The following is a 24,514-nucleotide window of genomic DNA, read 5'->3' as shown; positions in this document are numbered from 1 at the left end:
AGCAGCAAAGTAGGAGGAGCTGCGTCAGGATCAGCTGACATTCTCAGAAGCCACAGGTGCAAAGACGTTTGAGTGGCACCATGAGTCAGATGAAACACAACAATGGCTCAACCTAGCCGAGGGGAGCTGCAATGAATGGCCCAGAAAAGGTACCTTCAATGAACCCCAAAAAGTGCTCCCAAGAGAAATTATCAGCTTTAGACATTCACCACGGTGGGAGAGCATAAAGCAGCCAACAATAATAGCAAGTAAGAAAACCCCTGCTATTCCCTGTGGCCTCCTCCTCCATTCACCAGCCTCAGGAAGAGTGAGGCAACAGTAGGTAAGCTAGAGAGACAGCCAGGAAGAGAAAGGACTGTGGGCCTGCACCTGTTGAGGGCATCAGAGAGAAAAGAGGGAAGGGCTACCGAAGGTCTGTCTTCAACCAAACCCTTCTTTTGACTTAAAATGTCAGTAGGGCTGTTATCTAAGCATGAGGGGAAAGTAACACAACCCACTAGGTTTTCATCCAAAGGCACAAAAAGATTATCAACCCTGAATAAATTTTAAAGGAGTTCTGAGGAACAAATCTAAAGACATTCTTATTTCACCACAATGTCTTCTTCCACCAACCAATCTGGTATTAGTATGTATGAGCTACTTTGAGGGGGGTGGCAGGGCTGACTTCTTACATCTGCTAGTTCAGATAACGCTCCTGTCTCCCCTGCCCTTGCCTACTCCTCTCAGAGGGGACTTCTGTGCCTGGTGAGTTTGGAAGCAGGAATCGAGGACACACACATCCACATTCTCTTTTCTCTTCCACACCGGTTCAGTGCCACCTGGAGCTAATGGGTTCAGTAATAGGAAGGCCATCTGTCTCTTAACGACTTTCTCAGGGAAGATTCTATTTTGGCCTCAATCTGTTACATCTCCTTTGTCAAGTTTATCAATAGTCTGGAATTCAAGCAAGTAGGAAAGGAATTATTTATTGGTCCCCATCTGGATACCTACAACACTTGGAAAATACAACTGATTCTCACTATTTATGGTTGTTGTGTTCTATAAAGTTACCATAAATGCTGATTTAGTGAATACTGAGACTTCTAAGGGAAATATAGGATTCTGTTTCTGCAAGCCTCTAGTCATGACATTCTCATCAACCAGTCGGTAACAGACTTGTTTTACATGTTTCTGTTTAAAGACAATTCAGTGTCTCTTGTTGATTCATCAACAATGGACTCACAGCCAAAAACACTATAACTCATGCCGGAATGAGGCTTATTTAACACGTGGATTTCCTCCTAAGGTAAATCACAGCCTTCTTGTGTTCGGGAACACTAGAGAGCGCTTCAACACTGTGCTCAGGGGCCACTGTACACAGGGAAATCACCAAGAAAAGGCACAAAAATGCAAAAACATGGCACTAAACAAATCTCAAAAAGGGCACCGGTTTATAGTACAAGAGCTAAGACAAGGAGGCAGAGCCTCGCCTTGTTTGACTTTAGTTGTATGTCCGGCAACTCAAACTTTCCTCTGCCCTGAATGTGTCCACAAATGATCTCAAATACCTGAGTATTAATTTGGGCATTATACGTAAATTCTAACACGCAAATTCACAAATATAGAATCCATGAAAAATGAGGATTAACTGTATGAATTAATATAATCTCAGAAAACTGCCATAGTGTGTGCAAAATATGATGGATTTAAAAAAAAGGAGATCACATACCACTTATATAACAACAAAACAACAATAGCATTTTTATACATGCCGAACACAATGCTAAACACTTCGTATTTTTCACCTCATGTAATCCTCACAACAAATGTGCTGCCTATTCCTCCATAATGTGGTGTTTTTGACATTTTAAATCCTTGTCCCCTTTACTACCTTCTCATATTATAAGTAAATTTTGAAGAGTTTTGCTTTTAATAATTGAATGAATAAGTATTTATTCATTAAGCCTTCATTTTCAAACTCAAGAGACTCCAACAGATCTCACAGAGTGATGGACAATCTCCACTCCACTGAAGCTCACTGCAATAAAATGAACAGACATTTCCTGTCTTTTAAATTTAACTGAAACACCAATTACTTTCAGATTATACAGATGTCCAAAATCATTGATGCTTGAAAAAATGGGTGAGAAAATCATCTTTCCAGTTAGTTTATTAAAATAAGATATCATTAACATAAGGCATCACTAAAAAGACAGACTATGTGGATGATTTAATTTAGAATTAGACCCGAGTACTTTGTTCATAAGCTATTGTTTAATAGGGAAAAACTTGCTGGCTGTATTCCAAAACAAGTTGAGTCAAGAGCATGTTAGGCTGTAAAAAGCTGCAATATTATAAAACATGATTAACAAGCTCAGTACTGGCAGGAACTCTTAAGGAATGTAGCAGCTGGTGAAATAAGGGAAATGTAATTTTAGAGTAAACTTTAAATATCCTAAAAAGCACAGCACTATTTTTGTTTGTTCTAAAGGTCTTTTTCCCGTCTTAATGTAGTTCTACAATATATACTACGGTTACATAAAATATCCTGATAAGGATTCTACTGTTTAGCATTCTACTCATGGCTAATGAAATTATATACACAATAATATAATGTAACATATTACGATTCTACAATATATTGCTAAAAATGGTTAGGTTGCATGTATGATTCCATTTACAGGCAAGTAGATACTTTTCTATGAAATACTATATATACCCTCGAGAGTCTGTAAGTTTAATAGCACAGAAATCACTATTTTGTCTTATTCTATTGTTCCCCTCAAAGAAGGTGATTAACATTTTTAAAAACAAAAATAATTTAGGAGAATATTTACCAGACTTCTAAATGGGAAAGCATAAAAGTAGTTGAAGAAACCACAAAGGATATAAAAAAAAAAAAAAAGAAAGAAAGAAAGAAAGAAAAGAAAAGAAACCACAAAGGATTTCACTGGAAGTAAGCTCTGTTAAGGCCATGCTCAGAATGATGCCCAGCACATAGCAGATAACAAAACATTAATGCCTAGTGAATTAACGAATTTCACTATATGGTAACTGAAACTGACATGATGAAAATATTATGAATAAAATAGAAATGGAAACAACAAACTTCAAAGATTTCTGTTTTGAACATAAAGACTCCTAACTCTGGGAAACGAATTAGGAGTGGTGGAAGGGGAGGAGGGCGGGGGCTGGGGGTGAATGGGTGACAGGCACTGAGGGGGGCACTTGACAGGATGAGCACTGGGTGTTGTTCTGTATGTTGGCAAATTGAACACCAATAAAAAATAAATTTATAAAAAAAATATAAATAAATAAATAAAATAATAAAGATTTCTGTCTTAAATGTAGCAGTTAAATTCCTAGTAAGTCATGTAAGTAATCAAAGTACAAATTAAAAGCACCAGATACCAGTTTCCCCTGTGAGAGTTTAAGAGAAATGATAACACTCATTGCTGCTGAGAGGGTGGTAAAGATGCTATTTTCACCTAGTGCTGCTTAGAGCCTGAATAATTCTCTATTTAATAATGTTTTTCAAATCTCAGAATTACTTATATACTTTCTCTCATGGAATGCATTTAAGGGACCAGAAAAAAAGAAAATAAATGTTTGCAAAGACATTCACTCTGTTTTTTTAATAATGAAAAATTGGAAGCATATCAAATAGCCACTAGTAAGATTTGAGCACACTGGAATACAGTTATCATTTATCTATAGATAGCATTAATGTATATTTTTAAAAATTTGTAAATGGGAAATTCCCACAAAAAATCAAGAGATAAAACAGGAGATATTATATGATCAACATTTTGGAAGGAAAAAAAAGTATGTATAGAGGGAGAAAAAACCTGAAAAAAATAAGCTATTACTTTTAGCTCAAAACTAGTCTTGTTTTTTTATTATTCTTTCCATATTTTTCAAGTTTTCTATAGTAAGCATGTTACATTTCCTGATGACTCTAATTTAGAAAAAATAAATTAACTGGCTTTGATAAAAACTTAATGCCACTATCAAAACAAGTACTAATTTTTACTTTTGTATGCTACGCTAGACTTTGTACAAAGAAAAATAGAGATCTTTACTTCATATAAAAATGTTCATTTTAAAATAAGCAGAAATTCTTTTAATTGCTCTCTCGCTCAACATTTATAATGTCCTACTGTGGTAAACAATATGCCTGGTCAGATATAGTTCCTCTTTCTGAGAGTTACAGTCCAGCACACTTAGAGGCTAGCTCAAGCCTCTAAGGGTTTGATGTGGCTCTGATGCTGCTGTTGCAATGTTCTGCTGCATGGAACAATGTTCATTACACCATCTGTGCCAATGAGTTATGCATGCAAAGCGGGCACACTCTCCTTGGGACAACTCTCAGGCACTAGTCATCAAAGTGTGACTGCGGCGTCTGTCAGGGCCACAGGTGGTCTTGTGTTTTCCAAAGACTAAACAATGGAACAATTTTATTCACATTCCATCATACTCATTTGAAAAATAAGATTAATGAGTGGTATTTGTTTCTTGGAAATCATATCACAATCTTAAAGGCTGTGGGTCCTTTACCAGAACTAACTGCCAAGTATAGTTGACAGGGTAAATTCATTTGGATAGCTTACTTTCATGTTATTTGCATTTATTGAGGACAATTATTAAATACACAGTTTGGGGTAAGTTACTGTTATGTTATGCTCTCAGTCTGAATTTACAAAAACAAGCTACTGAATCAAAAGGGTTTCTTTAAACTATAAAAGGAGTCATGAAAATAACAAGTATGTAAAATAAGAGTGAACAGGACTCCATTTTTAATATCATATATAAATCTGCATGCCAAGACAAATCTGAGTGTGATAAAAGAGAATGACAGATGAGAATTATGCTATGACCACTCAAATATTTATCAATGGACCAGAAATATATTCACGGGTAATCTCCAAAATATTTCTTTTTTTTAATTTAAATTCAATTAGCTGACATAGAGTATACATCATTAGTTTCAGATGTAGTGTCCAATTATTCATCGGTTGTGTATAACATTTCTGATATGAAACTTTGTCAACTGATTTTACTGTTTGAAATGGAGAAAGGGACAAAATTCAAAAGGAGACAACATCCTGATACTCCTGCTGTGTGATGAGTATAAATCATTACCAAGAAACTTGTAAAAAGAAAAAAAGTCCACCACAAAGAACACTATGTTCTTAGAGAAAGCCAAATTTCCTTATTAAGTAATGTTTAACATCACATGATATCAAAAACATACAGTGGAGAAGAGTAGTTAAACCTTGAACAACACAAGGGTGGAGGAGGTTAGGAACATCAACCCCACACACAGTTAAAATACACATATAACTCCTGACTTCCCCAAAACTTAATTACTAATAGCCTACTGTTGACCAGAAGTCTTACCCAGTAATATAAACTAACACAAATTTTGTGTGTTATACTATATGTGTGTTATACCATATACCATTCTGACAATAAAGTAAGCTAAAGTAAAGGAAATGTTATTAAGGAAATCATAAGACAAAATACATTTATAGTACTGTATTATAAAAAGTCCACATATAAGTGGGACTACACAGTTCAAACCAATGTTGTTCAAGTGGTAACTGCAATTGCTATTGTGCAGGATAATAGATACTAACAACTGGACAAAATTATTCATTTAACTGGTTTATCAAAAAACACCTAAATGGTACTTACTATGTGTTGACTCTGTCCTAAGTGCATTACATGTGAACTCATTTAATCCTCACATTTACAGAGGAGGAAACTGAGGCACAGAGAAGCTATATGCCAAGGTTGCACAGTTACAAGGTGGTAGAGCTGGGATTTGAACTTAGGCAAGTTTAGTCTGTGCACTTAACTGCTGTGTAATTCTGTGCTGATGACTGTGGTGCCCACTAGCTATTAGCATATATACTATGCATCTATGGAGAAGATATTCCTGTTGTAGCCATTCCTGCCAATTTACTGTAGTGAGTTAACATTTTTTTTTAACTTAATAGCAATAAAAAATAAGAAAAAGTGAGTAAAGAACTTGACTTCTGCATTACTCAAGCATTTTATTCTTGATATCTTGGTAAAAGATCAAGAACAAAATAATTCCTATAACTGACATGAAAGAGTTATCAGTAAATTTATTAAATGCCATAAACTATAATTAAATTTAAGTATTGGGACACCTGGGTAGCTCAGCGGTTGAGCATCAGCCTTTGTTCGGCTCAGGGCGTGGTCCTGGAGTCCCAGGATCAAGTCCCACTTCCGGCTCCCTGCATGGAGCCTGCTTCTCTCTCTGCCTATGTCTCTGTCTGTCTGTCTGTCTCTCTCTCTCTCTCATTCTCTCTCTCTCTCTCAGTCTCTCATGAATAAATAAATAAAATCTTTAAGGATTAGTTTTTTTAATGTTTATTTCAAATTCTGGGTCTGCAAACAAGTTTGAGAAACACTCCTGTATAGGAAGATGTGAGAATGACACCACAGGAAAAAAAAAATGCTACCTTTTATCAAGCAGATTCCAAAAGAATGAGACTCTTTAAGGGACTATGTGATAAGGAGAAAATAATCTGAAAATACATCTCAAACAAGAAGGAGCAAAAGACTGTACAGAAATTTAGTTATTCTGAAATAGACTGGTGAGGGGCTTCAAAAAAAAAAAGAATGAATACACTAGTCCATGGATCCTTGTAAGATGTAAGCTACTGGAAAGACCAAAAAACAAAAACAAAAACAAAACAAAACAGTAGCATCACCGCTTATGAACAAGCAAAAAAAAGAAACCAAACAAACAAACAAAAAAACTTTTAGGAAGTGTTTTAGCACTTAGGACTGATGCAGCGGGTGATACCAGTGATGTGTAGAAGGCAAAGTATGGTGTCCAAGATAATCCTTAATTGGGGAGACAGTTGGGAAGGGAGATAAGAAGGAATGTGGCTGAATTGGATGATGTGAAGGCATAAAAGGCTTCTGATTAGCAGTAGATATGGTGTAAACAGTGTATCTGTAGGACACATTTGAAACACTAGCTGGTTCATGATGTTGGTAACAAGTCAGTACTGTAAAAAGGTAAGTCCTTAAATAAGCTTTTCACCACTTATATGATTTTAGAATGAGGGCACTTTATCTAGATTTACTTTTTAGCCACCTTTTTCAAAAGTACTATAAATAAGCCATTACATACGTATGAAGGATCCATCCATTCAAAGGAACCCTGAATCTCTCATAATGGACAGTAAGCATCCTGCCCTTTGCTCCTAGGAAGACATCTATTTGAAAAGGGCATTCAATGTGCAAGAAGGAAAGAAAGCTGAGAGAAAGATCTCCCCACCTATAAAACCCTCATTTCTGTATTAGCTTGCTTTCTGGCAAGTTCACCTATGAATATACCACTCCACTGGTCACTGTGATTCACCTGTATGATGTAGGCTGGAATCAAATTCATAGCACCAAGGTAAAGCATCATGATTTTATTATCCATGTCCCCCAAGGTCCTAGATCTAACCAGCTGAAAAAATGCCATAAAGCATCAGGTCTACTTAAAATTCAAAGGCTTTCCCCTAAGTTCTGCATGAATCCAGGTATAGATGGATATATAAAGAATGTGCAGATTCTTCGTTGGCCCAAGAGGGAAGTCCAGAGCAATTCTTTCATCTATAATAAATGCTGACCAGTGAGTTGAGGCTAACTTGAATGTCTTCCAGGGTTAAGGTAGTATCACTGATCACTTCTTTTGGGGAAGTGATCATATTCAGCTGAGGACTATGTGATCTACTGGTAGTGTTTCCTTAAATACTTGGAGGCTTCTTATGACCACTCCTAAGGTGTAAGTTACTAGGGTTTTGAGGAGGGAAGCAAGTTCATGCTTGGCCTTCATACAGGAAGTACAATACCAAGGACACTCATGGCCCCTGGAAAGAAAGTGTTTACAACTATTGAGCCACCCAAATGAGATCTTCATCAGCTGGGAGGGAGGAATAAGGGGAGGGCAGACAAGTTGATGGTGTCCTCAGTGTGGTATCCCAGATGGATGAACCTTAGGGGTCTTGGTTCAAGTCAGATACCAGAGTCTAGTCCTGGTTCTAGAAAAGACTGACATATTTGTCTATGGTACCAGATAGGTGATACATGTCTGCCCCATGGAATGGATAAAGGAGGCTTCAGGATGGAGCTTAGGGAAGACATAAAGAACTACTTAGAGGTATTTTGCTTGGGAGATGCAAAAGCTATTATCCCTTCTGTTTCCAACAGATGTCTCAAGAGGTTAAAGGGAATGACCACCAAATTGTGGCAACACTCTCTGGAGGTAGATGACAGATCCAGCAATTAAAGTGTGCAACAGCTGAAAGATCTGTTTTCCTTCATGAGGAAAGCTACAGAGATAATTCACTGAAAAACAAAGATCATTAATATCCTCCCTCTCCTGTGGTTCTATTTTTCTCTTTACAGGTGCTAAAGCTGTTAATACTTCAACTGCTACAAAATCAGAACCTATAATTTCACCTATTTTACAGTCATTGACTAAATGCATACAGACCTTTGACCTAGAAGGGTCAGTTGACAAGAAGGGTAAAAGCACTACCATAAAATTTGCAGAGATAGGCTATGGGAGTGACAGCTGCAAGATGGCTGAATAAGACATCCTTCACACATATCGCCCCTCTTCAACAGCAATAATTGGGCATCCATTCACGGAAAAGTGCCTTCATAGGATCTTTGGGATCCAGGTAGGGGACTGTGAAACCCTGGTGCATTCTCCAACTGAGACACTTTGAGAAGGTAGGCTTACACTCAGGTAAGCTGATTCACTGACTATGGTCCTGGCTACAGACCCAGAAACAGCTCTATAACCGAAAATTCTGCTACAGTCCTGTTGGTTTCAGTTCTACCACTAACAAAATATGCCAAGGGACCTTGGAGGAATCATACTACCCATCCATCAGCTAACAGACACAGAGACTTTGGTCTCAGTTGTGTGGATCCTGAAATAGTCCTTAGGCTCCAGCCTTTCTCTGCTGAGGTCTGGAAGTCCTTTCCATACCCAGGAGTTAAACCTGATAAACTCTGTCAAACTGTAGATTCTGAAAGCACCCTATAACTGGTCTCTAGTCCATTCTGGCCAGTCCCCATTCTTGCTGGCACAGAGACCCAGCAGGAGATTTCTGGCTGCACCCTTACAGATTCTGAAGCGTTCTATACATGGCTCTAGCCCCATCACAGAAGGCCTGCCAGCAGGCCAGCCAACTTCAGGGACCTAGCAGGAAACACTCTGACAATGCTCCCAGAGATCCTAAAAAGGGCCCTATATCCAGCTCCATCCCTTCCCAGCCAGTCCAAGAGCAGTACTGCTGACCCAGAAAACCAGTGAGAGACACTCTTCATGTGCACCCTAGAGATCCTGAAAGGGTCTTCTACCCGGTTCTATTCCCACCAAGCTGCAGTCACAAGCAGTCCTGCCAACATAGGGACCTAGCAGGAGACACTCTCATCTGTGCCTCCGGAGATCCTGAAACGATCCTATACTTGACTCCAGTTCCTCCAGCCAAAGTCAGGGAGCAGTCCGACCTGCCCAGGGACAGGTGGTAAAAATATCCATTCATGCCTCCAAAGCCAGATATGCAGACTTCAGTCATGGCCAGGATACTAAAAATGGCCCAAGAGCTTGGTTCCAGCCCTTCCCAGACAAGGCCCAGCACCTATCCTGCCCACGTAGGACTCAGCAGTGACCAGGCAGCAGTCCCCACTGGAACTTGGCAGGAGCTATACCCATCCATATACCTGAGAAGGGAACAGCTGACTAAGGACACCACTGTGGGAGCCTGAAGTGGACCCTTGTCCCAGCACTACCCTACTGAACAAGGTACTAGAGGCAGTCCCAGCCATATGAAGACCAGAGTGAAAACATGTCTACCTAATACCTCAATAATAAACCTGTCAACCATGGACACCACTCCAGACTCACAACATGTACAACCCACTCCAACCCAGCATGAACGTGATTCCAAAAGTAATGCATCCATTAGCCCAGGCAACAGAGAGGAGGTCATTATCTATTGAAAATGGTAAAAACTAAAAGAAGTATTTGTTCCTTCAAATGTAGACATCGATGCAAAGCTAAACAGACCCCAAAGAATCAGATAAATATAACACTACCAAAGGAAACTAACAAAGCTCCAGTAACCAGTCCGATAAAAATGTATACCTAAAGTTTACCTAACAAAGGATCAAAAAAACAATCATCTTAGAGAAACTTAATGAGATGAAAGAGAACACAGAGAGACAACTGAACAAAATTAGAAAAACAACACATGAACAAAATGTCAATATAGAAACAAATAAATAGAACCAAACAGAAATCCTGGAGCTGAGAGAAGTAAAAACTGCAATAGGGAGCTTTAACACAGAGACTTATGCACCTGCTGTATCTACGCCATCTGCTTCTGGAGTGCACCCAAAATGAAGTTCTATGCTAGACCAGTAAACAAGAGTTTGCTGGGTCAGAATGAAAACATCCTGCAGTTCAAACACTGAGTGATTCAGTAGCTACACTAAATAATTTTCTAGTTTTCCTGAAGTAGGTACCAATATCCTGAGTAATTTCCCATATGCCACTTGCCTAATGTTCTCTCATTTACCCTCCAGAAGAGCTTTGGGCAGGCCCAGCGCTCCAAAACTAGAGGCTACTATGCTGCATTTTGCACAGTTACCATCATATGGAGTTCACAGATGTTCATGCTCATTATTCTCACCCAGAAAAAGTACAAGGGAAACTCCTTTTCACTCCAAAGGGACATGAATGACAACCTTTTCTTATCTCTGAGACCAAAGGTAGGCTGCCCCTTGCCCACTTCAAGCCTACTTCTCCGTATAGCAGATCCTGACAACTCAGTATGTGACCCATGTGATATTCCAAGTGGAGTTTACCAAGATCCACCAATACAAAGCAGTCTGAATGACTATAAATCAGATCTAGAAAAAACAAAGTGAAGATCAAAAATAATATATTCCACAGACACTTGGAAAGAAAAGGTAATTTCTCTGCTTGAAAAGCTTTACCTCCATTCAGTCACTGACATGGTGTTTTATAATGTTTAAATATTTATAAACTATAAAGAGAAAGAGGAACTTATAAAGTAATTGTGAAATATTAAAGTATGCAATTATATCTGTGGCTCTGCCAATTTTTGCTCACATTCTAAGATGTTCTGGGCTTACCTGATACTGTTTTATGATAAATAAGATAAATACTATTATATGTCTTCCTTATAGATAACTTTGATTAATATAAAATACAAACATTAGTAATAATAAAAGTACCTAGGGATGGCTGGGTAGCTCAGTCAGTAAAGTGTCTGCCTTCGACTCAGGTCATGCCTGGGATTGAGCTCTATGTCTTCCTGCTCAGTGGGAAGCCTCGTTCTCCCTTCCCCTCCCCACTCAGGCTCTCTCTCTCTCTCATTCTCTCAAATAAATAAAATCTTCAATAAAAATAATAATAAAAGTAACTAATACTTATTGAGTACTTACTGTGTACCTCCTGGCACTACTCTAATCACTACATTGGGTTAATTCACTTAATCTGTGCATCAGTCTTATAAGAAAGGAATATGACTATCATTCCAATTTTATAGATTAGGAAATCAACTAGCAAGTGAAATAGGAATAATTCAACCAAGGCACTATGCATTTCTGCTTTTCCAAATAATAGAAACCAGCCCCTTTATACAAACATTTAATGTTTTCTCCCTTGATATTTTCTCCCTTGATATAATACTGGTACCTTAATTTCTTATTTTTCCCAAAAAAGCCTACCTTTTCATTGTTAATATACCTAGATGATTTTAAATTATGTGGCCAGTATCACTACCTCTGTAAAGTCTTATATGTCTCCTCCCACACGGAATTCCTCTTTTCAATACTCTGAAATATACAATTCTATTCCTATACATCTAACTGTAACTTTTCTTTACAGGTATTATATTTTCTTCAATATTGTGAATCTAAGAAGTTGAATAATGATGTCTCATTTCGGGCACCTGAGCTCAGGGGATTAAGCATCTGACTCTTGATTTCAGCTCAGGTCATAATCTCAGAGTCATGAGATTGAACCCCATGGCAGGCTTACTGCTCAACAGGGAGTCTTCTTGAGATTCTCTCTCTCTCTCTCTCTCTCTCTCTCTCTCTCTCTCTCTGCCCCATCCCCTCTGTGCATATATGTGTGCACTCTCTCCCTCTCAGATAAATTAGTAAATCTTTAAATAATAATAAATGTCTCATCATCTCTGTAACTACTAGTAGTAGTTGAAAAATAACCAGTGCTCACAAAATGGCTATTGAATTAAAATCATACAAACCAAAATAAAACCCTGAATGTGAAATTTCTAACGTAATCTCTCCTGGTCACTACACAAGTAGTATTATAGTTGTACTGATACTTTTATACCACCCATTTTTAATTAGGTTTATCATGAGTCTCCATATTATGGGCATCTTGATTTCACCTACTCCATTAGTTCCTCTGCTAAATTACTTTTCCCTTACCGTTTGCCTCGTGGATAATGCCGCACATATTCTCCAACATCATGAGCAGCAACAGCTAAGACTTGTGGATCATCCGACACCTCCAGAAGTTTTGTCAAAATTCTGAAAGACATTTAATTCAAAGAGAGACTGATTTCTAGTTCTTCTATAGAACACAACAAAGCATAGGTACGATGCAGATATCTTCTGAAAATAGACATTTACAAATGCAATCATATATTCTACAGATTTTACTATTACACATAATACATTACATATAAGTTAGCAGGTTACTTTATACATTTATACCAGGTTACTTTCAGATGCACAATGTACACCACATACAATTCCCAAAATATCAGGAACATCTCCTGCTCTCTCAAAAAAGACAACTACGATGTCAGTTAATGTTATCTTAATATACAATTACCAGTGAATCCTTGCCAATTATATTTTGAAGATTAATCACTTGTAAGTTTTTTGTTAAGAACAAGAAGTTACTTTACTGTTAAGAAGAAGTTACTTTAAAACTGTGATCAAGAAGTTTACTTAAGAAGTTAGTTACTTAAGAAGTTACTTTAAGCTGGATCAAGATAGAGCATGAGCCCTGAGCACACACATTCCCCCCACCCCCCACCTCTAGGCCTCTCTCTCACTCCAAGTCCCAGAAGAACCTAAAACTGAACTTCACAAGTCAAATAATACAAAACAGCAAGTGAATGGTTCTGAGAAGATGGCCACCCAAATTCACAATCCTGACTCCCTTGCTGTCCTTTCGGTCCTTTCTCTACAGCAATCACATAGGCAGAGTGAAACCACTGCAAGAGCCTGATGGTGATTCTGAGAACGGGAGCCAACCAGATGCAGAGAAGGCTCCCTTCTGTAGGGAGCTGGAGCCTTGACCACAGATTTCTGCCTCCTCAAGGACCTCCAGGGAGAGGGTTTATCTCACCTAGTGGCACATGTGTCCCCCCGAGTGGAGGGAGAGGGGGTACTCCATGCCCAAAATCCAATCCACTGGAAAAGACTGCCTTCACCCTGAGTATGAGGAGAAATCACTCAAGGGATAGATCATTCCTGTGTTATTTAAACTGCTAATGGGCACAAAAATGGAAAGAACACTACTCAGTTCATTCCACAAACAGAGCATAACTGGGAAAATTGATCAGAATGAGTAATCTTTTTAATGGCTAGGCAGAAGACTAACATATAAAAAATAAAATCTGCTTTCTAATATGCCAGCAATAGCCACTCACGTAAACAGATATATGAATACCTTACAGAATTAGCTAATTGAATAGAATACTGAGAGAATATCCTTTCAGCTCTCAGCTCACATATCAACTCTTGCTTAAGAGCCTCTGATCCCCCTAAGATACTCTGTCCCTTATCATTTTCTACCCCACTTCCTGGTGCATTTTTCTTCACAGGACTCATTACCACCAATCATAATATTCTATAGTTTCTTGACTACATTTTTTTAGTCTCTCTCCCCCAAATACAATGTATACTTAACAACAAGAACTTAATTTTATTTGCCATTGTGTCTGCAACACCTAGAGCAGTACTGATCATACAACCCATGCAACAGATGCTCAAGAAACACTTACTGAAAAAAAAAAAAATGAACATATAATTTAAGTGTAAAATGGTGATGCCGCCAATTGGAAAAAAGTTTGACAGATCCTAACAGAATTTAAAATACACAGACCCTTTGATCCAGCAATTTTACTTCTAGAAATCTAACCTACAGAAATATTTTCATATTTCCACAAAGATATCTATGTACACTAGCTTTAAACAATGACTAAAAGAAAAGGCTACAGGGTGGAGGCCACATCCAAGAGTTAGGCTTTTTCCCTCCATTTCTTCTTCCATGCTAGTGGCACCTACTTTGTCCTCTGTTAACACTATGTCATGTACAAAGCAGTTTCACATTGACCATTTTATCGAACACCTACAACTAGGATTATTGGTTCTTCCTACCTTATAGAGATGTAAAACCAGAGGCTTAGTGAAATAAAGTAGCCCAAAACAACAACAAAAAAATTAGAATTAAAAATTTTTTAAATAATAAAACTAAGTCATTTTAACAGACCCTAAGCCATAATAAGTGAAAAAGACAAGTCACAAACACATTCTGATGATGACATGTATAAATAACTTTATATAAAGATGCAGGTACAGGTATGTCTATGAATGAAAGAACACTGGAGAAGTCTATCACCTGCTGACTTTGGCTACCACCGGGGAAGACTTTGAGAGAGGATTAGTAAAGAAACCTTTTCTCTTTACTCCTGTATGCCTTCAAGAGTATTTGAATGACTTGGCCCAGGCTGTTTGATATAACTTAGAATTCAAAAATTCAGCACACATTTTTTTTTTTAAAGTTACTTAATTTTACTAAGATGCTCAAGATGTAACTATCCCTTAGAATTGCTAATTTTCTTTTTCTTTTTTTAATTTAAGTTCAATAGCCAGGGCAGCCCGGGTTGCTCAGTGGTCTAGCGCCGCCTTCAGCCCAGGGCCTGATCCTGGAGACCGGGGATCAAGTCCCACGTCAAGCTCCCTGCATGGAGCCTGCTTGTGTCTCTGCCTCTCTCTCTCTCCCTTTCTCTCTGTGTGTCTCTCATGAATAAGAAAAAAAAAAAAAAAAGGAACTAAATTCAATAGCCAACACATAGTATATCATTAGTTTCAGATGTAGAGTTCAATAATTCATCAGTTACATGTAACACCCAGTGCTCATCATATCACATGCCCTCCTCAACGCCCATCACCCAATGGCCCCACCCCTCCCACCTCCCCTCCAGCAATTCTCAGTTTGTTTCCTATAATTAAGAGTCTCTCGTGGTTCTTCTCCCTCTGATGACTTCCCATTAAGCTTTCCCTCCCTTCTCCTATGATCCTCTATGCTATTTCTCATATTCCACATGAGTGAAACCATATGATAATTCTTTTTCTGATTGACTTATATTTCACTCAGCAAAATACCCTCCAGTTCCAATCATATCGATGTAAATGGTAAGTAGTCATCCTTTCTGATGGCTGAGTAGTATTCTATTGCATATATATACCACATCTTCTTTATTCATTCATCTGTCAATGGACATCACTTGGTATCAGGGAAATATAATCAAAACCAAAATGAGATACCACCTCATACCAGTCAAAATGGCTAAAATTAGCAAGACAGGAAACAACAAATGTTGGTGAGGATATGGAGAAATGGGAACCCTCTTGCCCTGTTGGTGGAAATGCATACTGATACAGACACTCTGGAAAACAGTATAGAGTTTCCTCAAGAAGTTAAAAATAGAGCTACCCTACGATCCAGCAATTGCACTACTAAGGGTTTACCCCAAATATATAAATGTATTGATCTGAAGGGGTACCTGTACCCCAATGTATATAACAGCAATGTCCACAAAGCCAAACTGTAGAATTGCTAATTTTAAATTAAAGTTTAAAATTTAAGTTTAAAATATCTAACATGAAGTTTTGAAACCATTTGACTATTTGCCGACAAACTATTCAATTACAAAATACAAATCTTATTTCTTAAGATCTGTACTAAAAAACAACTTGAATCACCATGACCTTTGCTCATATCATTTGCATTTCAACAAATACTTAAAAGCAATAAAACACTGTTCACAATCTGTACAAGTCTATGAAGCTTACGTACTTTAGTTTCTGCAGCTCATTTATTTGGTAATGTCTCCTAAGAGTGTGGCTCAACATTTCTCTACCTACCCTTTTTTTTTTTTTTTTACCTACCTTTTTCTATCATCATCTCAGTGTGTCAAATATCTAACTCTGTAAACAGGAAACACTAATAAAAAAACCTCACTGTCAATCAAGGAATTATTTCATTAAGCAGTAATTACGTGCCTTTTATTTTCCAGAATGAGATATCTGCATTTCCAAATAATAGAAAAGAAAGGATGAGAATTTATTATATACATACATGTTCCAAACTCAGTGTAAATATACACCTCACAATAGGATGCCATAAATGAGGAAATAAGATCCAGAGAAGTTACATATCTGCTTAAACATACAACAACTGTTGAAACAGATTTGAATCACTATGTGTCGACTCTAGTCCATGCTAAGCAACTACCCCATGACGATAGTTCAACTCAAGCACATGAAAACCCACAAAGAAAAAACAAGACATTCAATCTCCCATACATTTATTTTTTTTATTTCAAACTTGCTCTTTTTAAAAGGCCAACTTGCAAAGTATTCTAAAATGAAGTTTAATTCAACTGAGACATTTTAATAGTTTCTAGAGATTAAAGTATGTTAATATTTTTACTATTTTGAAATTTTATTAAGATACTATTTTATGAAATAAGAAAATATTCACTTAAGATTCCTTAAAATATAACAGAATATTTGTTCTGAATACCTTAAACCAAAAGCCAGCAAATTACAGCTGAAGTCTAAACCCAGCAGCTACCTGTTTTTGTACATAAAGTTTTATTGGAACAAAGCCACACTTACTAGTTTGCCTACTGTCCATGGTTGCCTTGGCAGTTGTGACAGAGACTGAACGGCTCACAAGGCCTCCATTGTTTACTTCCTGGGCCTTTACAGAAAAAGTTTGCCAATGCAGCTTTAAGCCATATTCAGTGATCTGAGTCATTCTCCATATAGCTGAGACCCTTGATAATCAATATATGGTCTGCAAACCAGCAGTATCAGTATCACCTTAGAAATGCTGAATCACAGACCTAATCCTGGACCTACTAAACTAGAATATGCATTTTAACAAGATCTCCATTAACATTTGAAAATTGGGGCAGCCCTGGTGGCCCAGCGGTTTAGCACCGCCTGCAGCCTAGGGCGTGATTCTGGAGACCCGGGATGGAGTCCCACGTCAGGCTTCCTGCATGGAGCCTGCTTCTCCCTCCGCCTGTGTCTCTGCCCCTCTCTCTCTCTGTCTCTCTCTCTCTGAATAAATAAATTCAAAAAAAATTTCAAAAAAACTTTTGTTTTTGAAAACTGTAGTCTTAGACTCAAAAAAACGTTCAAAGTAGAAAGGATTAATCAAATATAGAAAATACAGAAATGATTTTAACGGCTATCCCTAGGCCATTCAGCCCACTGAATATGCTCAGCGACAATGAAAATATTTTTGTATTATTATCTGTAAACTGAGCACACTTTCCATTTCTGTATTTGTCATCAATAAAAACAGTAGATTCATCAATCAAAAGCCAAATCTCTACCACCATATTAACCACAAGCTGAGATTCTGTCAGAGACTCCAATGGGATCAAGACAGCAACATACCACAGCTTTGGAGTCAGACCAAATGTGAATTCTGACTCTCACATTTGCTAGAAATGTAATCTTGGAAAGTGTCTGTTCAAAGCCAAAACAGAATTTCTATTATTATTCTGATTGATCACTCCACAAATTTGCTCTTGTTGTCTTTCACAATGTTTTTCCTGTTTTAAAAACTTGTTTGCTCCCTTGGCCTTTGCTTTTCTTTTATCATTTGTATAGTTTCTTGTATTTCAGAATATTTCCTTATTCAAAACACATACTTATTTCAAAATTATAACATACAAGATTACAAAGTATTTTCTGCATACTATCAAACTAAAACTGATAGTGAAAAAATGAACTTACATTGCATACTTGCTAAGTTTGGAATTACCTGAAAAAAAAAACAGGTCGGGGCCTGAAATAAGTGCAGTTCTCTACAGATAAAAAGAAGGCTAGTATTCACTGTGTTTTTCATAACAGAAAAAAAAATTTCTTCTGTATCTATTTATCACCTAGTTTGAGGGACAGCACTACCATGCCCCTCCTTGCCAATCATCCCCATACAGATAACTTATAAGAATGGAAACAGGGGGCACCAGGGGGGCTCAATCAATTAAGTGCCCAACTCTTGATTTCAGCTCCAGTCATAATCTCAGGGTCATGAGATTAAGCCAAGCACAGGGCTCCATGCTCAGTGGGGAGTCTGCTTATCCCTCTTCCTCTGCTCTTCCCCCACCCTCACATATGCATGCTTTCTAAAATAAATAAATAAACAAACAAACAAACCTTTAGGGAAAAAAAAGAATGGAAACTAAGGACAAACAAGGACTTCAAATTTCTCTAAAACTAAAGTGCTACATGTCATTGTTTCTGATTATTCAGAAAAATCACTAAGGGTCATAAAAAAGTAAAGAGAACAATTTAAAGGAACCATAAAACCAAAACCTAATGACAGAAAGCAGAACATGTACTTCAAAAGGCTCCTTAAGTGTATCATAATAAAAATATATGTAATGCTTTAGTAATAATTTATAAAAAGCTGCCCTCCATTATATTCAAGTTTTCCAAAACCTAGATTTAAAAGCCATTATTCAAGTTCATTTTGTTGCTGTTAAAAACCCAAAGTAATGGGGCACCTAGGTGGCTCAGTGGTTGAGCATCTGCCTTTGGCCCAGGTCATGAGATCAAGGTGTTCTGGGATCAAGTCCTGCAACAGGCTCCCTACAGGGAGTCTGCTTCTCTCTCTGCCTATGTCTCTGCCTTTCTCTGTGTGTCTCTCATGAATAAATAAATAAAATCTTAAAAAAAAAAAAAAACCCTCAAAGTAGCACAACAATGTTGATAAGATAATCCACTTTTCCCTCATCTATTCTCCATCAGTCCTGCCAACATCAACCACTCATTTTGGTTTGCTAAACTTTTAAATAAGCTTAATGTATCATTTTTGGTAATACATGGAAAATAAGTATAAACAACAGAGATAGGTCTCCCTAAAATCACTTATCAGACACAAGTATATACCTCCTCTCCTCCCTTCTACCTTGTTAAAATGACAGTAAAAGAATTTTTTTTTCTCATTTTCAAGTTTTTTCTTCAGTTCCAGTTACTTAACATATTGTGTAATATTCGTCTCAAGTGTAGAATTTAGTGATTCATCACTTACAAATAACACCCAGTGCTCATCACAAGTGCCCTCTTTTAATGGCCATCACCCATTTAACCAACTCTCCACCCATCTCCCCTCTGGTAATGACTAGTTTGTTCTCTATAGTAAAGAGTCTGTTTCTTGGTTTGCTTCTCTTCCTCCCCCTCCCCCATGTTTCATTTGTTTTGTTTCTTAAATTTCACATGTGTGAAATCTTATGATATTTATCTTTCTCTGACTTATTTCACCTAGCATAATACTCTCTAGCTCCATCCATGTCACTGCAAATAGTAAGATGATATTCTTTTGATGGCTACACACACACACACACACACACACACACACACACACACACACTTATATACATACACAAGGACCGCATCCTCTTTATCCATTCATCAGTCAATGGACATTTGGGGTCTTTCTATAATTTGCTATTGTTGTTAATGCTGCTACAAACATCGGGGTGAATATATACTTTCAAATCAGTATTTTTGTATCCTTTAGGCAAATACCTAGAAGTGCAATTGCTGGATCATAGGGTAGTTCTATTTCTAACTTTTTGAGGAATCTTCATACTGTTATCCAGAGTGGCTACACCAGTTTGCTTTCCCACCAACAGTGTAAGAGGGTTTCCCTTTCAACACAGTCTTCACCAACACCTGTTGTTTCCTGTGTTGTTAACTTTAGCCATTCTGACTGGTGTGAGGTGGTATTTCATTGTAGTTTTCATGGTTTTTCTTTTTAAAGCTTAGACCCATGGGAAATTAAACAACAAAATATTAAAATAGACAGTCAGAAGAACAAATGCTAAGTAATTTGAGAAAACAAAATACCAAGCTGGCAGTGAAGGAAGTTACGTAGAAACCTAATGTGCAACATGGAACTCTTTAGCAGTATTTCTATAAACCAAATTCAAATTGTGCTGTCCAAAATGGTAGCCACTAGCCACATGAGTTAAAGTTAACCTGACTGACATTAATTAAATCAAAAATTGAGTTTTTCAGTCACACCACCAACATTTCAAGCACTCTTTAGCCACTGAATACCATACAGGACAGCACAAACTTAAACTATTTCTATCATCACAAAGAATCACTACTAAAGCTAAAATTTTTTAAATGAAAATTTTTAAATGGAACAATGTACAGGAATGCAGAGAAAAAATTAATATACATAGGAATAAATCTAATGAAAGATGAGCAAGAACATTCGAACAAAATCCTACAATAAATGAAAGGCTATTCCACAAAGACCAGAGACCCCCAAATTGAAAAACTATCAATTCTCCCAAGAATGAACTACAGATTCAATCTCAATCAAATCTTACTAGAATTGTTAAATTGACAAGTTTATTCTAAAACACATATAGAAATTTAGAAGGCCAAAAGATGCCAAGCTAACTTGGAAAAACAACAAATTTGTGGAGTGCTGATGTTATCAGATACCAAGACTTGCTATAAAGTACAGCAATAAACATAATATAATACTGGAGCAAGAACAGACAAATCAATGATGCAACAGAATAAAGAATTCAAGGAGACATCTGCATACAAAGATACTAGGCAGGGAAATTAGGCAAGGAAAAAAAACAAAGAAAGAAAGAAGAGGCATCCAGATTAGAAAGTGAGAAGTAAAACTATACCTATTTACAGATGACATGATCTTATATATAGAAAAAACAAAGGAATTCACTAAAAAAAGTTATTAAAACTTATTTTAAAAGCTCAGAGAGATTGCAGAATATAAGAACACAGAAAAATCAATTGTATTTCTATAAACTTGTGGTAAACTGAAAATGAAGAAAACAGTTCCACTTACAATAGCATCAAAAGAAAAAAATATTTAGAAACAAATTCAGCAAAAAAAATGCAAAACTTATGCCCTTAAAACTGCAAAACACTACTGAAAAGAAATAAATATGAACTCAATAAGTGGGAAAGTATACCATTTTATGGATCTCAACACCAAATACTGTTAAGATGGCAATACTCCCCAAATTGATCTACAGTTTACATAATCCCTAATCCCTAAGAGAATCCCAAATGGCTTCATTGTAGAATTTAACTAAGTGATTCTAAAATTCATATAAAATGGAAAGGGAAGGGTACACCTGGGTGGTTCAGCAGTTGAGCACCTGCTTTTGGTTCGGGTCATGATCCCGGGATCCTGGGATCAAGTCATGCATCAGGCTCCCCTTAGGGAGCCTGCTTCTCCCTCTGCCTACATCTCTGCCTTCCTCTGTGTGTCTCTCATGAATAAATAAAATATTTAAAAAAAAAAAAAAAAGGCAAGGGACCCAGGAGAGTCAAACTCATCTGGAAAAAGAAAAAGAGACCTCAGTTTCCAATTCAATTATGTAAAGAGCTTGAAATCACCACTCTTGTCCTCACAAGAAGAAAAACTAAATAAGCTGAAAGTTAATACCTCTTTGTAGATCCAACAGAGAACTGAAGTCTCAGAACCAGCCACTGTGCCATAAGCTAGAGAGGCAGGTAAATACAGAGACAGACAGCTAACAGAGCAGAAGCCGCTGCTGCATCCATCAACTGGCAGGAACATTTAAAGGGTAACTGACTAATTGCTAGAGACTAGCAAAAAGTAGCTTGAGAGATAAAAACTCCCAGAGGCCTAGCTTTATGAGGGTCCTCACAGTGCTCACCTGAGGAGAAATAAACAATCTGAGTAGGTATGTACCTGTTAAAGAAATTGAATCAATATTTAATAACCTTTAAAAACAGAAAGCAACAGGTCCAGATGAACTCAACAGTAAATTCTACTAAACATTTAAGGAGGAAATCATAAATTCCCTATAATTTCTCCCAAAAACTAAAAGCAGAAAAAACACTCATCCTATGAAGCTAGCATTACCATAATACCAAACCAAAGATATCACAAGAAAGGCAAATTACAGACCAATATATCTCATGAATATAGATGCAAAAATCTCCAACAAAATGTTAGCAAATCAAATACAACAATTATAAAAAGAATTAAGTACCATGATTTATATATCATACACATATGTGTTATTACCAAGAATTATGTATCAGACCAAATCAGCTTTATTCCAGGTACACAAAGCCAGTTCAATATTCAAGAATATATTAATATAACCCATCATTCATCAGTAGACTAAAGGAAAAAAAATTAACATGATTATCTCAATAAATGTAGAAAAACCATTTAACAAAATCCAACACCCATTAATGATAAAAACTCTCTTACAATCTTAGAACCTCCCCAACTTAAAAAAAAAAAAAAAAAAAAAAAAGAACCTCCCCAACTTGATAAAGAACATCTATAAAAATCCTAAATTTATTATCATACTTAATGGTGGGGAGCTAGAAGCTTTCCTGATTAGAAAAATATCAAGGCAAAGATGTCCCCTCACCACTCCTTTTCAACATCATACTGGATGTCCTCATGATGCAATAGCTAGAAAAGGAAATAAAAGTTATATAGATTGGGGCAGAAGAAATAAAAGTGTCTTTGTAGATGACATAATGATCTAAGTAGAAAATTCAAAAATTCAATTTTTATAACTTCTAGAATAACCAATTATAACAACAAGGTTGCAGGACACAAGGGTAATATACAAAACAAATCACTTCCCTATATACCAGCAAAGAGCAAGTAAAATTCAAAATTTTAAAAATACCATTTACTTAACACCCTCCCCACCAAAATGAAATAGATATAAACCTAACAAAATATGTTGGAAAAAACTTGAAAATATGTTGAAGAAAACTACAAAATTCTAATGAAAGAAATCAAAGAAAAGCTGAATAAATGGAGAGAGATTCCATGTTCATGAATATAGGAAGACTCATATTGTCAAGATGCCAGTTCTTCTCAACTTGATTCAATGCAATCCCAATCAAAATCCCAGGAAGTTATTTTTTGAATATCATCCAACTCTAAAGTTTATATTAAAAAAAAAAAATTAAAAAAAAAATTTAAAAAAAAAAATAAAGTTTATATAAAGAGGCATAAAGTCCAAAATAGCCAACACAAGATTGGAAAAGAAGAAAGTTAGAGGACTGATGCTACCCAACTTTGAGACTTTTTATTTCAACATTTTTTAATTTCTTTTTTTTTTTTTTTAGAAAATAGAAAGGAAAACTTTATCTATAATATCCTATCTTAATACAATTGTCATGATTTTTACTTGTTTACATGATAATAATTGTAACAACAGACATTTAGTGAGCAATTATTATATGACTAGGCATTTGTGCTAAATGTTTTATATACATTATCTTATTGAGTCCATTCAACAACATTTTGCGGCATTATTCTTATCTTAGAGGAAAATGTACTTGGGATGGTAAAAATAGCAAAGTTAGTACTACTGAATTTTAGAGTTGCTTAAAACTTGCTTCCAGGTATCCCTTCTTCTTTTTTTTATAAATTTATTTTTTATTGGTGTTCAATTTGCCAACATATAGAATAACACCCAGTGCTCATCCCATCAAGTGCCCCCCCACCCCCCGCCTACCTCCCTTTCTACCACCCCTAGTTTGTTTCCCAGGGTTAGGAGTCTCTCATGTTCTGTCTCCCTTTCTGATATTTCCCACAGATTATATGGTCTCATTCATTTGGGGTATATAAAAAATAGTGAAAGGGAATAAAGGGAAAAGGAGAGAAAATGAGTGAGACTTACTATAAAGCAAGAGTAATCAAGAAGACTTTGATATTGGTGAACGAGTAGACAACTAAATTCATGGAATAGAATAAAGAACCAAGAAACAAATCAACACAATGAAGCTATCTTTGACAACAGAGCAAAAGCAATACAATGGAGCAAAGGTAATCTTGCAACAAATAGTGCTAAAACAACTGCACATCCACATGTAAACAAGTAACTCTAGACACAAATCTTACAACCTTCAGAAAAAATAGCTCAATGAATCAGAGACCTAAATGAAAAACACAAAACTATAAAACTTCAAGAAAATGTAGGCAACCTTGGGCATGGAGATGACTTTTTAGATACAACAAAGTACAGTCTATGGTAAGTTGGATCTCATTACAACTGAAAGCTTTTTCACTGTGAGACACTGTGATGAGAATGAAAACACAAGTCAGAGACAG

General features: G+C 36.7%; 1 protein-coding gene across 4 annotated transcripts in view; it reads right to left on the bottom strand.

Annotated features, from left to right (window-relative positions):
- Nucleotides 1-24,514, bottom strand: part of ATP6V1H (ATPase H+ transporting V1 subunit H) — a 127,134-nt gene that overhangs the window by 41,033 nt on the left and 61,587 nt on the right. For all 4 annotated transcript variants that reach the window (XM_072734735.1, XM_026011408.2, XM_072734736.1 and 1 more), the window contains one exon: nucleotides 12,511-12,612. In XM_072734735.1, the coding sequence (XP_072590836.1) occupies nucleotides 12,511-12,612 (102 nt within the window). The remainder of the gene's footprint in view (nucleotides 1-12,510; nucleotides 12,613-24,514) is intronic.

This window comes from Vulpes vulpes, chromosome 13 (assembly GCF_048418805.1).
Source record: "Vulpes vulpes isolate BD-2025 chromosome 13, VulVul3, whole genome shotgun sequence".
Classification (NCBI taxonomy): Eukaryota; Metazoa; Chordata; class Mammalia; order Carnivora; family Canidae; genus Vulpes; species Vulpes vulpes.
This window is presented reverse-complemented; position numbering and strand designations above follow the sequence as displayed.